The sequence below is a fragment of the Camelus bactrianus genome, chromosome 5 (genome assembly GCF_048773025.1).
Source record: "Camelus bactrianus isolate YW-2024 breed Bactrian camel chromosome 5, ASM4877302v1, whole genome shotgun sequence".
NCBI classification, from domain to species: Eukaryota; Metazoa; Chordata; class Mammalia; order Artiodactyla; family Camelidae; genus Camelus; species Camelus bactrianus.
The window spans coordinates 74,561,622-74,578,170 of record NC_133543.1 but is presented as its reverse complement, the minus strand read 5'-3'; the positions used below and the strand labels follow the sequence as shown (position 1 = coordinate 74,578,170).

The following is a 16,549-nucleotide window of genomic DNA, read 5'->3' as shown; positions in this document are numbered from 1 at the left end:
GTAATAGCTCAGTGGTAGAGGGTGTGCTTAGCGTGTACAGGTCCTGGGTTCAATCCCCAGTACCTCCATTAAAACACACACACACACACACATACATGCACACACACATACATACACACACATATACACACACACAATAAACTTAATTAACACCCTCCAAAAAAAGAATATAAAAAAGAGTTACCACAAGTTACTCCATTACTTGAATTAAAAAAAAACAAAACCATCTTATCAAAGTGTTCAGTTCTTAGGGATTCTAAGGATTACCAATTTAAAACTCAAGGTGACTATCTGATTACATGTATGTTTTTACCTAAAGTTATTAATGTCATTAAAATAGAAAACCTATCAATAGTTCAGATGTGAGACAAAGGCTGTGGAGGAGGAGTCCCCTCAGTTCTTCTACTCTTGGAGTCTCGGGCGCTGTGAAGACTAGAATACAGAACCTCATATGTCTATTTTATTAGCACAACACCGAGCACTCAGCTCATTTCATAGCTTGGTTACCTTTTAAAATGCTTTTGCATTACCTTCTACTCCTCCCTTCTCATTCTCCCATTTCTAAAGAATTTTCATAAAATGGAAGCCCATGTGCCTACACTGATTTCATTTTCAATATAAAAAAATCTATCGTTAGGAACTTGACTAATCACCACAAAAATACCTAGTTTTTAATGGTGGAAGAAACCTTCTAAGAGTATAGAAGATTATTCCCTGAAAGCACTAAAGAATTGGTGGGATTAAGCAAGTTTTGATCTGGAAAAGTGCACTTCATTTGTAGTGGGATATTAAAATGAGGAAAAGTTCTGAAAGCCTTCAGTAAATTCAAGTTTAAAATGTCTTTGTTCAAAAATAAAGTAAAATTACTCATTTTAAAGGAATGAAGTTATAAACCTACCTATCAAACCTATCAATCTACTAAATCTACAATATCATTTTAAAAATTGCACATGCATCACTTTCTAAAAGAGGGTAAAATAGCTTCAGTATTTTATATTTTCTACCTGTAGTGAAAGACATGTGGGGAGGAACACTTCAAACAAGTCTCAAAAAAACTATTTCCCTTTTTTAAAAACTCATTTTAAAAACCAGTCTTCTTGAATCAAAATATTGACCATACCTTCAAAAAAATCAAAATCTTGTAAGTCATCAGGTAGCCGTGGCAGGACGTCTGAAAAGTCCTCCTGGTTCAATTCCAAGTCATGTGGAATGTCGGTGATCTCATTGGCAATGTCATCTGGCAACTCATCAGCACTCAGCTCTGGCGTGGATGGGCTCCTGGCAAAGATGACATGGTTGGCCCCACCACCCCATTTTTACCTACCCACCAATGTCACCTAGACAAGTTTGTCAAATACGAAAATGGAAAATCCTAACTCAAAATGTCTCCTTTTCTACTTTAAGAAAATTTGAAACCAAAATGACAGACCTCACCATACGTAGTCACGTATTTCTACAACTTTTACCATGTGTTAAGAGAAGACAACCATTCTAAAATAATATTTTTACTGCAAATTAGTGGAATGAATCACAATTTGGTATATTAGTAGAATGGATTACAATTTGGTATATCAAGTATCTTAATACTTTTTAGTAGAATTTAAAAACTGGTCAAAATAATAATTTTTAAAAATGAAACATAAAACTGAGATGTTTGCTGAAACAGAAGCCTCATTCATCTGGTCAAAATGCTTACCCTTGCCCCAAATTAATAATGTATCAGATTTCTGATGGAATATCTGTTGGAACATGTATGGAATTTCTGTTGAAACAGAAAACTCTGAGAGTGGCCAATTAGATTCTCAATTTCAGCATCTGCTCCCTTGGTTATAATCAAAAGCTTTATTTCAGATCTAACCTTATCCACTATTTAGTAAAAACTGTCCTGAAAACTATGAAGTCTAGGCTGACACACCGATTGGTTCCTGTAGCCCACTTCTAACACTAGAAAACTGAAAGAAGCCAGATGTTCTGAGAACAAGCAAAACACGTAAAGGTGGCGGAAACTCTGGCGCCGTCACTGACCGGATCTGAGAGGCCTCCACTGGCAGTGAGACGCTGGTGGGCATGCTGAGGTTCCCCTGGGGGACTGCAGGGGGGATGGGTTTCTGGGGTCGACGAGGTCCACGCCTTCTCTTCTTCTTGTGTTTTTTGGTAAGCGCAGGAGGCTTGGTTTTTTTCCTGGGTTTCCTCTGCTGCTGGTGCTGAACTTTACGGGAGCTATCTCCTCTTAAGAAATTATCCTTTGGAATAAAACGGGTATTTTTAAACTGAAATTATTTGGGGAAAACCTAACAGCTATCTAAAAAAACCCTGTATTTCTTAAATATACTAATATATGGTGCCTAAAACTATGTATGACAATAGAAAATGAATAAGAAATTCATTCAAAAATTTGATTCAAATCAATTCAATACATACAATAGTTCATCCCACATTTTAAGGCATTGTGATAGGTACTGCAGTGGAAAAATTATGAATATACTTTGATTTGTGCTCTCAAAGAACTTATGTATTAGTCTCTCATGGGAAAAATGAGAATATAAGTATACATAAATATAGTACAAAAAATTGGGCAATGATGATATAAACACCTTCTAAGAGTGCACAAAAGGAAAATCCATTATTTTATGTGAGATTAAAGGATAAACAGGATTTGAAATCCTTGGGATAATGGAGAAGATCACTCTAGGCTAAAGGAAATGGCACAAACAAGATAAAAACAACAGCAAATACTTGAGTGTGACTGTTGCCTGGGGTATAATGAAGGATAAAATATAACAGTAAGCTGTAAAGAAGTTTGGGGCCAGATCATGTATGACTGAATACCCTGTTAAGGATTTTAAACTTTCTTTTACTGCAGTGGGGAATGATTTTTGATCAGGGAAATACATTGTTTAAAAGCATTAACTATCTGGGTAGCAAGGCAAAGTTCCAGAGAGAAGAGGCAAGTGAATGGAGGCAACAGTTCCAATGGGAGGGCTACTTGAACAGTGCATACAAGATAGATGGCAGAGGGCGAAGTCAGCAGGAGTGGAAGAGCGAGGGCCTGCTGGGAGAGAAGTCTCAAGATTTGACAGTTCCTTGGATATATAAAACTCTCAAGTGTTTCTAGGGTTTCTAGTTTGGGTAACTGTTAGATGATGATTCCATTAGCTGGGATGGAGAACACAGCAGAAGAGACTCAGAAGAAGAGTCAAGGGATTCAGTCAGGCTCACATATAGTTTGAGGTGTGAAGATGTCCAGGGAGGCAGGAGAGAACTGTTATCTGATGCTCAGGAATAAAGAAAGAGATGGAGATGCAGACTTGGAAATCGTGACACAGTAAAAGTCCTTCAAGAAACTGACATGGGCCAGGGAGACAAGGTAAAAAGAGAAAACGGTGGGGACACAGTTTATAAAACTGCTGCAATTTAGTGAGGAGGCAAAATAAGAACTAGGAAGAACAAGAAATTGACAATATAACTAGCTTTCTTCAACTAGTACCCTTAAATCTAAATACTGTATTTCATCAATTCCCAGATGCACACTTTAATATCTCTGTAACGGGGAGCATTTTATAATAATGACATCTTATAACTGCTGTTGGCCAGATGATGGTCATTATAATTGGCATTGCCTGCCCACGCTCAAAGCTGGTCATAGCTCTTTGTACTGCCATCATCTGAATTAAGGCATGTGCATCATTGGTTTTACATGTAGAAGAAAAACTGTTCTGTATGCAGAAAGGCACAAAGAGCAGCAGGATATAAAACTGTTATTAGTGAAGCAAATATTCATTATTGAAGAACTGACCACAATCCCCTCCTCCTTTATTGCAAAGCAACAACCAAATGAGAAAGGAAAATAACCACAAAGTGGACAAAGCTGTGTTATAGTTGATGTATGTAGAAAATACTGCCTTTCACATATCAAGAATTAGCTGAAACCAAGAGCAATAGAGAAGATAAAAATATCTAAGTCTAAAGAAGCTATTTTGATAAGTATAAAACACAAATTTTAAGTAACGAGAAACCCACGGGCAGCATTTTTTCTTTCTTAGTGGTACATAAACAGTAGTGGTTTTTGTAAGTTGATGAACTCAGTAATAATTCTTATAACCAAATACATAAAAAAGTGTAGATAATAGTATTTGAAGACTAATAACTATCACTATCATCAAACGTATTCAAAATAAGAAAGAATAAAATTAAGCATAAAAATTCAGGAAATCTGAAAGAAGTTTAATCCCAACCAAATACTTGAATCCAAACACAATTACAAAAGTCACAAATGCACCAATTTAGAAAACAACAGAAAAGAGGCTGCTTCCTAGCCTCTGTGTTTCCTTTCGACTCAACGCTCGAGGTCTACTTTTATTATGCCCACTATGTAACTGAATAAACAGGGAGTAAGCAGCTACTGTCACCCACCAGGTGCTGGCATCCATCTCAGGATTTCCCTCTAGGACCAGTCCGAGTGTCAGGTAGGAGGAAGTTAACGAGCTCTAGCCCAGAACAGAATACACAAGCCCTCCTGTAAGACTCCCGTTATCACCTGGTTCTGGTTCCAGGCTTGTGTCTTATTCTCCTAACCTTGTACTTTGTAGCCTGGCAACGTTTTTGGTAATATGCCAGGCCCTCCACACAGAAGTGCCCATGCCAGAGGCCCTGCCCCACTCTTGGTACTCCCTCACTTAGCTCCTCCGGAGAGCCAGAGCACCTGTGTCCCAGAGGCTTTCCTAAAGCCAACTGTTCATTCACCTACACCACTTACAACCACTGTTCACTCCCAGCATTCTCACTGTCCCATTCTACTTCTGCGTCAGGGCAATGCATTTAGTAACTGACCACTTGCTGTGTGGTCTCACCTGCTGAATACCATGCTCTGCCTGCCAGCCTGGACTTCCTGCAGCTTGAGCCTCTTCTACCAATGGCTGTCCTATGCAGTGGCTGAGTCTAGTTGCGAACCTCAAGCCCCCTGCCCCACAAGTCATGCGCCTAACTGGTAATTTAGTTCTCAATTACTTACAAAGCATCTTTGTTCTAAGCACTGAGGATATTGCAATGAACTAAAAATGTTCCTGCCTTTGTGAAGTTTACATTCTAGGAGGGGATAAAGACAATAAACTAATTAACAATGCTAGACAGATTTAAATGTGAGGAAGAAAAGTGAGTAGAGTATGAAGATAAAAAGTGGCAGGGTACAGGAGACGAGGAAGACTTCTTTGATAAACAGATATTTGATCAGAAACCTGAAAGAAATGAAGGAGTGAGACATGCAGAAATCTGGGAGAATAACATTCCAGGAAAAGAGAAAAACAAGTGCAAAGGCCCTGAGGTGGGAGCATACTTCGAGTGTTCAAGAAAGAGCAAGAAGGCCAATGCTGCTGGAACCTGGAAGTGAGGCGAGCGCATAAAAAGAAGCTGGAGTGCTCACTTCATCAGCACATACACTAAAATTGGACCATCAAGAGAAGATTAGTATGGTCCCTGAGCAAGGATGACACACAAATTCATAAAGCATTCCATATGTTTATCTCAATTATGAAAGAAAAAAAAAAAAAGAACCTGGAGAGGTTGCAAGGGCCAGATCAGGAAGTGCCTCACAGAGCATAAGAATTTTAGATTGGATTCTAAATGCGATGGGAAGCCACTGGAAAGTTTTGATCAGGGAACCTAAAAGGTGTGCTCTAAAGGCTATATCTTGTATAATCCCATTTATAAGACATTCTGAAAAATGTAAAATTATAGGGACAGAGACAGATCAGTGGGGAGCTGACTACAAGGGGGTAGCACTAGACAATTAGGGGAGTTGGTGATGGAACTGAGCTGTATCTTGATTATGGTGGCAGTTTCACAACTGTAAGCACTGTCAAGACTCAGGACTGCACACCAAAAAGAGTGAATGTTACTATATGTAAATTTAAAGACAGTGGAACTCACACACATGGTCTACTCTGGCTGCTATGTGGGCAATACATCGGGGTGCAGAGAAGCATGGCAGGAAGAAGGGAGGCTAATTAGGAGACTATTACAATAATGCAGGCAAAGGTAATGGTAGCTAAGGCTAGGATGGTAAAAGTGAAGTTGGTAAAATGTATTTGAATTCAAGATATAGTTTGAAAGTAGAGCCATGAGATTTGCACAGTGTTTGTCACCCGGTCTTAAGTCTCTCACGGAGGACTAATGGAATATAAGTCCTTGTTATACCCTCTTATGTAATTTTTAACTTTAAAATAGCTCAAACTAGTGTCAGATTCTGTAACTGTCTTCAGAGAGGAAACTATTTGTATTAAATTGTAAAAACTTTGTATTGAAAATATCCTTTAAAAACCTGATTCATTTTATTTATGTTCTTATTTTACATTATTATATAAAATACATATTTATGACTAATTTTATACTAATTCAACCTTACGTTTGCCTAGCTGAATTGGCCTCAGTAGAAATGTTTAACCAGCTGAAAAGAATAAAGTGCTTTCAATTTCTTCAAAAGCATTCACATAATTGTTATACTAATCAACAACTCATTAAATCAATAAAGCAGATCCTAAAATATAGCCTCCCTATTTAACAATATTTTCCTTGTCTTACTAGAAGTATGCTGGAATGGCATAACATTAAAATCAAAATTTACAACCAGGATTATTTAATTCAGTGGTTTGAAAGCTGCAGTGCTGGTATTACCAAGGGCCTGTGAAATCATCATGAGGATCCATAAAAAGTGGTTCAGAAAACATATGGAAATCACTCCTAAACCACAATAAAGCCTCAACAAGCTAACAAAAGTATGTGCGTTTTAAATGTTTTAAAATTAAAATGTGAAAATAATTATTTAATATTTATACATGTAGTTTAGTATATACAACTATTCAAAATATCTGGTCCATAAAAGAAATCTAAAAAAAACCAAAAGAGGTTCTTGGAGAAGAAGCCGGTAAACTCCAAACATGGCAACTGAGGTCTAGAAGAGATGACACTATAGTCCTCGCTGTACATTTAGCTGGTGGCAATGCCAGGATCACAGCCTTAACACCATTAAGTCCTGGCCCGGTGGCCATTTAGTTGCCCTGATGCACCCCTGAGAACTGAAATACGCTTACAAAAGGTAAGAGTTGTCTTACTCAACTTTTTAGTACTTAAAGTACCTAGCATGATACCTTGCAAACAGCAGAAGAACTCAGTAAGTGTCTGACAGGTAAAATGCATATATTTTAAGAAATTACATAATTCAGATAGTTCACTAGTTCAGACTTGTCTCTACTCCAAATTATTCTGAATTAATTAGGGTTTATGATACTAGCATTAACTGAAGAAATAATTAAGTTCAATCGAATTATCATACAGTTTGGCTTTTGGCTGAAATTTCATCAAATATCCAAGGCATTTGCAGAACTGTATATAAAAAAGCAAAAACCTAAAGAAATGGGGCAAAGAAAAGGCTTAGGAAATCTGCCTATGTATAATAAAATGTATCTTAAGGAGAAGAGAGTATGTACAGAATAGGTACAGATACAAACAAAATGACTATATCTTCTAGAACAGTGTGCTTTTTTGTTTTTTAATGAGGGTATAAAATGAATTCAATGGTTATGTCAAGTTTTTTTTTTTTTTAAGGAAACAGAACAGAGTATAAAACATGAGGTACTAAAAAAGCATTGTTTCATAAAACTCAGTTCAGCGATTTATATACACACATAAGTTTAGACTGAGTCACAAAATATTTCCTACTGTGGATAGCTATCAGAACTCTGAAAGCCTCTGCTGCAGAAAATAAAATGTGAACTTACCATTTTTTTGGCATGTTCTTCACACAGAGGCGTCTGGTGTGTAATGTCAAAAACGGGCACAGAGCACTGCTGTCCATCTGCAAACTTGGCCGTGCAACTTGAGAATAGTTGCTGGGAGCGGTTCAAGAGGATATCTGTGTTTTTTTAAGTTAAGAATAAAATACATTGAAACTCTAGCAAGTTTTTCAATTTCTTATAAAACTCGCTTCTTCCCCTACTTGTGCTTAATAAGTATAAATTTTATCATCTATAAAAGCTAAAGAACCAACCCAACTACTGATATAGGAAAATTACAGTAGTTAAATGTACCATCCTCATTGATCAGAAGATCCTTCTGAAGGAGTCTATTTTGCTAAATGGGCTCCTAACCTGAGTCACCCTTATGGCTGTTCTGGTTTATGTTATTTGGAGAAGCAGGGTCATTTCCTTATTAACACACTGACCCCTAAAGTTCAGCTATGATGGTTAAAAAAAAAAAAAAAAAGAAACACAACTTTAAGAAAAATTTCTGCCTATTATACTCATCAAGAATAAATATTTTAAGATATAATTACCAAACTCATCTATCCAAATTTGGGTATTTATTTCACATTTTCAACACCAAACTCAAATTCACAGCTTACAAGAAATTACTTTAAAATCAAAACCATACTATTAAAATTTGAATGTCCACTTTTTTTATCAACATTTTTTACACATCCATACTTTTAGCCACTAACTACATTTCCACAGATTTGCTTTATATCTATTAAGGAAGTATCTTTCATTTTTCTTTTATGCTTTTATAGTTAAGGCTATTTATCAAGCCTTTACTGCATAGAAACTGTTGCTGAAAAAGCTGTGAAAAGACAATGCCAAGAACAGAAAGGAAGGCAAAAATCAGATAGGTGATTTAGAAGAGTATATAATTGCTACTATGCTAAATTTTTTAAAATGCTACTCAACTTTAAATGTTTAGTGAAATTGAAAGTAATAAGATTTCATAACCAGCCTGAAGCTCTCTAACGTAGGTTTTCCTCAAGTATATTCCATCTTAAGGAATGTACTTTTCTAGTCAGTGATGTTTGTTATCTTTCATTTATTTCAAATCAGCACCATACTCAATAAAAACAGCAATTTAATCCCACAGCAAAGAGCATACTGTAAAAGCGTGTAACTTTCCTGAAAGACTAAAAACAGTTCTTGAATAACAGGATTTCATTTTCCCATCCATGAGTGTAAGAGTGGCCTCTTACAAACTACCTAGAATCACTGGAAGGACCAGAATCCTGTTAACAAAATCTAATCAAGGGCAGCCACTGGAAGAACCTATGACTTGCTGTCAATTTTGCTTATTTTGGTATGATTCTTGAATAAAGAATCACAATGATATAAGCAGGAAAAAAATTATTCAGAGGACACCATTAAAATCAGAAGTTACATAAAAATTATTTTAAATATCAAATAGTAATGATTCCAAAAGTCATTCACTTGGCCTGAGAATGAAATGTATCACCCTAATGAGTCAGTACTTTTCAATGCACACTCGAGTTAGTTAAGAGGATACGTTGGAAACAGTGTCTGGTGAATGGAAGGGCCCTGTTGGGGCACTGTTCACCCTTCACGGTCCCACTGCATGATGCCGGCTCTGCCTCCTTCAACTTGGTCCGGCTTATGCTAAGGAATGAAAAACACCAAATAAATTTTTTAAAAATGCTTTAAGAATCCAGGGCAATTATTCAGAATAATGTTACTACTCTATAACATCCACATTTTAACTATCTACATTCATTAATTAAAACACAGGTATGAGTTACTATGACCAGCTCCAAGAGTTTACATACTTTAAGCTATTTCAATGGCTTATTCCACATATTCACCAGTAAATGTGACAAAGTTATTAGATAAAAAAGAATATTTTAATGTTATTCAGTTTATATCCAAACTATATTTTAAGGATACCTATTAGAAAGTAGCCATTATAGTTATAACTTTTAAAATATTTAACAACTTTTTAAATGTCTTTTGTGGAACTAGGCCCTTGATAACAAAACTAACTAAATACATAGATGGCATTATTCAACTGACAGCTGATTTCTGCACATTTAAAATATATGTAATGTAACATAAATAAGCTACTAGTCGCTAAGGAATGATTATGGCACGTTGTTATATGATTATCGGTGATGCACTAAGCAATAAACTTTTTCCTATTCATGGGAGACATAACCAAATGACATCAAATAAATCTGAGAATTGTAATTGAGACCATCTTGGTGTTTGCTTTGTAATACTTAGTTATCACGAATTCTTTTTTTTTAAATCACTAAAAGTGGTTTGGGAGATGTTCTGAAAAGAGGTTGATTCTGCCAGTTAAAAACCACAGATAAATACAGTTCCTACACAAACAGCACACTGTCCCAAGCTCACAGTATAGTCCCTTACATCTTTGACAGGGACATAATAACATACCAGATTCAATACACATACACTGGTCTACATACAGACTGCTTCATGCTGGACAAAACTGAAGTTTCTACTGAAATTATATACTTGAAAACATTATATAAATGTTAGAAATCATATTTTAAAACCGATGTCAAACTGAGTAAATTCTTTCAACAAACAAAGAACAGATCTTCACTTGTTCGATTCTGTTCATTCATTCATCAACACTGGAGACTAAGAACAAAATGTACAACTGTTCCTGCCCTCATAGAAACTACTGTCCAGCATGCCAGACAGTAATACAAGTATAAAAATCTACAATGAAGCAGAGCACAGAGCACAACAGCATATATAATGGGGACCTAACATAATCAAGACAGTCTGGGAATGTTTCTCCGAGAAAGGTAAGTCTCTGAGTAAGTAAGAAGGAAGCTAAGACCTAAAGATGTTCTAAAACAGACACCACCTCCACTGCAGAGGACTGGAGCTCTGAGAGTGAGGACAATACTGCAGGCTGCAGCCATACTGGAGATGCATTAGATATATGTACATAGTTTCAAACAGCCTAAATATGCGAAGGAGCAGAAAACAAGTCTTAAGGCATAGTATTTTTTTTGAGGTACTCAATTGAAAAATGGGTTACTTTTTTATAGGTAATATAATGAAAACTAAAATAAACAAAATGAAAATGAAATTTCAATAATTATGTCTACATGTAAGGATTATGACCAATAGTTACAAAGCGAAGGTTAATTTTTAGTTTTCTGTTTGTTTTAAATCCTTTTTTCCTCAAATGACTCATGATCACTATAGAAATACTAAAATATACAGACTACAATTTTTTAAAACTTTAATTTATCAATTATCTCACCATCTAGAGATAACCAGTGGTAATATTTAGGTATATAAACTTCCCCAATATTTTACATATATAAAATATTTACACACACACAGACACACATGCACAGAGAAAAAGGCGAGAAGGAAACAGAATCAAAATGTTCAGTGTTCATTCTATTTTGTGAATGATCATATTATGGAGATTTTGTTTCTTTTTTCTATTTTTTTTCAAATTTTCACAATGAGCAAATATCGTCATTATAAAGAGAATGGATTTTTTTCCCCAAAAGAAATCCAATGTAATAAAACATTTTGAGTATATAATATATGGGATAATGTAGATATTAACAGAAAATACAATGAAAAGAAAAAATTTTTAATAATATAAGAAACATAAAATACCACTTTTGTGGCAAAAAAACTATAAATATTACTTTTAAATAACATGAAATTTCTAAGCATTGGAATTTTTTTTAAAGACAGATAACATCATCAAATCCTCTACTGAATAAATTTCAGTCAAACTTCAGCAAAATTCCAGTAATACGTTAATTTTACCGTCAGCTCATAGCAGCATTATTTTGTCATCTGTGTAGAACTTTGAGCAACAAAATCAAAATACAGTGCTTAAATATTTCAGGATAACATGCTCATCACCCACTGTGTCTCGACTATCCTCCCAAAGAACACAGAAAACAGACTAAGTTGAGTTCTCAGAAACAGGAGGCTGTATGGGGGGTGGGGGGGGCTCTGACCTGGTTCGACTGCATGCAGCTCTCTGCAGTTCTTGGATCAACTGGCCAGTACCTTCTGGCTCTCTACTGGCCGCCTGCAGCAAGGCCTTCCTAAACGTGTGCCGGCATTTCTTTTGCCGAGATTCTGCCCGCTCCAGGCGGCAGAGGTGCTTATATTTCTGCTGAAAGTAAGTGCAAAGTTGGGTCACCCTGGAGCTCCTACTCTCCGTGTCATCATCATCCGACCTAGAAAGTGCAGGGAGAGAAGCAAAAACCTGATTACACGTTAGGCTCATTTTAGAGAGGGGAAAAGTGGTGAGGAAGGGTGGCTGGATGCACAAGGTTGAAACTTGTGGCATGGGAGCACATACTTAACAAAATCAGGGGAAGAGAAATTCAGCAGAACAGCTGAAAATAAGTCTAACGTTTCAACGGTAAGTGAGGTGGTAAAGACAATCCAGTGCTTTAAGAAGCTTAACCATCTTAGCTTGTCATAATTAGACATTCAATGCATCGGTGTCTTCTAAATTTTAAGTGACTAGAGATTCCTGGGAAGAAAATAATTTACCTTTATTTACTAAAAAGTCTGAGTAAATGACATGGTGATTATGAGGAAACAGCATAATTTCATAAAAGATAGGTCATACCAAAAATAGAGCAGGGAATTCTAAGCGTGTTTTATCACAAGGCTGCCCTTTCAGATGTACTGGTTTTTAACTACCCTTCTCTAAGCACTTGAAGAATTTTGATTATAGGGATCACAGTCATTTTATAGTATTTTTTTAAACTGCAGGAGATACCCTAAGTAACATTTTACATACCATGGAATTATGTGGAGGTTTTTCTGTCATGTGACTGTTGATTGATCGGTGGCCCCTGCTGGAGGGCTACATTGAATGGGATGCTGAGGGCACATCGAGGCTCAACAAGAAAGAGCTCTGTGGTTAGTCAGCAATGTCTACCAGCAGGGAGGTTAAAAAGGTCACTTTTCTATGGAACAAATGTGATCTCATTTTTTACTATTAGGAATAATGCACATGAGACTTGAAACTGACCTGTGTTATTTTACCTTCCTTTTCTTACACCATAACATAAACAAACAGCACGCATGTGATACTACAGGCGACATATTATCTTACTAATCTTCTGTAAACCCTTGCTTGGTTTCTCTTCTGAGGTGGTATCACCCCTTTTTCCTTCAGAATAGCCTATACCAGGCTACTCTGTAAACTTCTGTTTAGTATACATCTCAAGAGACATGTTCGCTTCAGTATAGTTTCTACTACAGATATGCCAGTTGAAGGATCTCATTTCAACCTTTTCGTTTATTCAACGTTCAACATTTACTGCATGTCATGCCCGCTTCGGCGGCACATATACTAAAACTGAAACGACACAGAGAAGATGGGCATGGCCCCTGTGAGGACGACACGCAAATTCGCGAAGTGTTTCATATTTCTGACTGAAATGTTATGCTGTGCACCATAAACTGACACAACACTGTAAGCTGACTATACACTTCAATTTAAAAAAATGGAAAAAATTTACTCCATGTCTATCTTGCTGTGCACTACAGAGGAGAAACGGAAAGACTGCTGTGCAATTTAGACAAGATAAACATACCCCCAAAGTTAAACAATTCAAAGGAGGGCAGAATCAGTAACTAAAACTGTGGGGCAGACAGACCAATGGTTCAACTATCTGAACTCAAATTAGGCAAATCTAGGAGATTTTTGAAATTTCAGTTTCCCAAGACCTACTCTAGATCTACTGAACTAGAACTTCCATGGAACGGGGTCTAGGAATGTCTCATTGCTCCCCAAAGTCCCACAGCAGGACTCTATACACCACAGCCAGTCAGTGCTGTGTGCATCTTCAGTGTGAGCGAGAGCACAACAGTAACGTGAGAGAGGTACAGACAGAACTTTTAAAGTCTGCGGGAAAGACTGCTGGATGAAAGGCTTTGTAGAGACAATGACAATAGAACTGAAACTTGAAGGAAGGGTAGAATGTGAGAAAGAGAAAAGAAAGGTATCTAACAAGGATAAAATACCATAAGCCAAGACACAGAGACGGACAGATAGGGAACAGCAAGGGCTGGGAAGCCTGCTTTGGCTGAGCTGTAGGGTGTGCAGGCGAGTGATGGTGGGTAAGGCAGACTTCCTGAACCTAAACACAAGATTAATGAACTTAACCTTTACTCCACAGGCAATGAAGAACCTTGTAGATTTTTAAGAAAATAGGAAACAGTAATAGAGCTGTGCATGAAGATTACACTGTCAGCAGATATACATGGAAGAAGAGACAGAAGAGAGCAGTGAGGAAATTATTCTAAAACTCCAGGTAAGAAATAACAGGGACCCCACACCAGGCTGCAGGACTACAGACTATGAGAGGTAATTTGCACGTAAAAAAAGACAGACTTTGTCAACTAGGCAAGGATGAGGGAAGGGACAATAATCACTCAGCAGTTTCCATGGGCAAAGACCAGGAAGCAGGAGCAAGAGCAGATTTGGAGTAGGATACAAATTCCATTTTAGACCTAGGAGATTTAAAGTACAGAGGAGGCATCAAAGGGGCTGGTGGAAAAACCGTTGGAAATTAGAAACTTGAGCACATTTAGGGAAGAGATACAGATTTCAGAGTTAACAGCTAACAACTGAACGACATGGGAGTGATTAAAAGTAAAAGGCCACAGAGATAACAAAAAGAAGACATATAAGGGCCATTATCATAAAAAAATTAACTCAATTTGGTGACTGGGTATGAAGGATAAGAAAGTCGATAATGACTCTGAATTTGTATAACTAGGAGAATGAAAGTCTCATAAAAGAAAGAGGAAGGAAGAGAAACAGTAAGTCTTAAGGGGAAAATAAAGCTAGGGTGGATAATCGACTGCCAATATTGTTACTTTAAAAGACTCTGTTATTGCAGGGAAAATGGGCTAGATGACTGGTTCTCAAGTTAACCATGGAAAGATGCACCTGGATGTTGAGGCATGTTCTGTCATTACAAAAGCTTTCAAAGCTTCTTCATAACTTCCATACTTATCTTGCTGTGGCCAGTAACTAGCAGTTTGTGGTCTAGCACAGGGCCACAGACCATCCAAGGCATGGTCCTGAACTAGAACATCTCCAAGATGCTTCCTGCTTCTAAGATGCTCTGACATTAATATTTCAAACCTGGTTGCTGAGAAAGAGTAGCAAACTGGGACAAGAAAGGCCAGTTCCCACCATTTACCAGCAGTGACAAGGGCTGGCACCTACTGCATTTCTCAGTATGTTAGGTTTCCTTCCTTCTTTAACTTTTCTCATCTGTGAAATGAGAGACATAGTTGGCTCCCCAATCTCCCATGGTTAAGAGAATGAAAAGAAATGATACATGTGAAATCACAATATAAATACACAATATAAATATTATTATTATTAAAATGCTACTAATAACTTCAAGTAGAGAGCAGTAAATTCCAAACCTGATTTCCTAAGACTTCCTTTGACTATAATCTCAAGGCACAACATAAAATTCTCCAAATAAAATTCACTTTAATTTACTTTATTAAAACAACAAAAGAGTGAAAACTTCCCACAAAGAAAAGCTTCACAACCAGATGGCTTCACTGGTGAATTATACCAAATGTTTAAAGAAAAATTACCACCAATCTTTCACAAAGTCTTCCCAAAATGAAGAGGACTTTTCAATTCATTCTATCAGGCCAGTATAACCCAACCCCAATACCAAAATCAGACAGAAATCCAAGGAAAGAAAACTACAGACAAATATCCCTTGTAAATATAGATGTAAACTTCTCAACAAAATACAAACATAAAAGGATTGTTTTCCTGTTAGCACCTGGAGTAAGGGCTGGCAGAAACAAGAAACAGCTAATTTCAAATACTGGAACAATCAAACATAGAATATACAATGTTTAAGAAGTTTCAAGAATAAAAGAAAGTTTTTGGAATATGAATAAATAGCAAGTTGATTTGATTAAGAACTGAAGAGAAATTCTGGAAATGTTAAATATAATAACTAAAATTTAAAATTCAATATATAGAAGAACAGGAGATTAGACACAGATGTAAGATAGACTTGAGAGAAAGAGACAATGGGGTAAAGGTACTGTTTCATTGGATAATGGTTGAGAATTTTCCAGAACTGATGAAAGATACCATTCTACAGATTGAAGGAGCCCAGCAAATCCTAAAAAGGAGAAATAAAAAGAAATCCACATCTAACTACCAAAGTTAGAAAAACAACAACAGAATAAACATAAAGTATAAGATTTAAAAAAAAAAAAGAAGAAGCAGAAATTAATGAAATAGAAAGCAAATGTAAAAAAGAGAACAATGAAGAAAAATCAAAAGCTGGTTCTCCAAAAATACCAATATAATAGCAAAGTTCTGGTGCGACTGATCAAGATAAGAAAAAAAAAAAAGTAATAATATTAGGAATGAAAAGGAAGATACAACTACAAACAACAAAAATTAAAAAGAGAATATATATTGAAAAATTTCAGGCCAAAACATTGTAAATCTTACTTGAAAAGAACAAATTCTTTTAAACTATCACTTACAAAATTGACCTAAGAAGAAACAGAATACCTGAAGAGTCCTATATCCATTAACTAAAATTCAATCACTTATTAAACACATACATAGAAAAGTCCTGGTCCAAATAGTTTTACCATGAGTTCTTATCAATATTCAAAGAAAAAATTATTCTAATCACACAACAAATAGTCCAAATGTCAGAAAAAGAGGGAATATCTCCTCATTT

General features: G+C 36.3%; 1 protein-coding gene and 2 non-coding genes across 9 annotated transcripts in view; 2 read left to right on the top strand and 1 right to left on the bottom strand.

Annotated features, from left to right (window-relative positions):
- Positions 1 to 16,549, bottom strand: part of INO80D (INO80 complex subunit D) — a 60,066-nt gene that overhangs the window by 12,464 nt on the left and 31,053 nt on the right. For all 7 annotated transcript variants that reach the window (XM_074364116.1, XM_074364111.1, XM_074364112.1 and 4 more), the window contains 5 exons: positions 11,795 to 12,019; positions 9,319 to 9,428; positions 7,773 to 7,906; positions 2,026 to 2,243; positions 1,121 to 1,278 (listed from right to left, as the gene is read on the bottom strand). In XM_074364116.1, coding sequence (XP_074220217.1) covers positions 1,121 to 1,278; positions 2,026 to 2,243; positions 7,773 to 7,906; positions 9,319 to 9,428; positions 11,795 to 12,019 — 845 coding nt within the window. The remainder of the gene's footprint in view (positions 1 to 1,120; positions 1,279 to 2,025; positions 2,244 to 7,772; positions 7,907 to 9,318; positions 9,429 to 11,794; positions 12,020 to 16,549) is intronic.
- On the top strand, positions 5,412 to 5,517 carry LOC123618344 (U6 spliceosomal RNA). The gene has a single exon (XR_006726768.1). It is a non-coding gene; the product is annotated as a U6 spliceosomal RNA (small nuclear RNA).
- Positions 13,129 to 13,233, top strand: LOC123618353 (U6 spliceosomal RNA). The gene has a single exon (XR_006726776.1). It is a non-coding gene; the product is annotated as a U6 spliceosomal RNA (small nuclear RNA).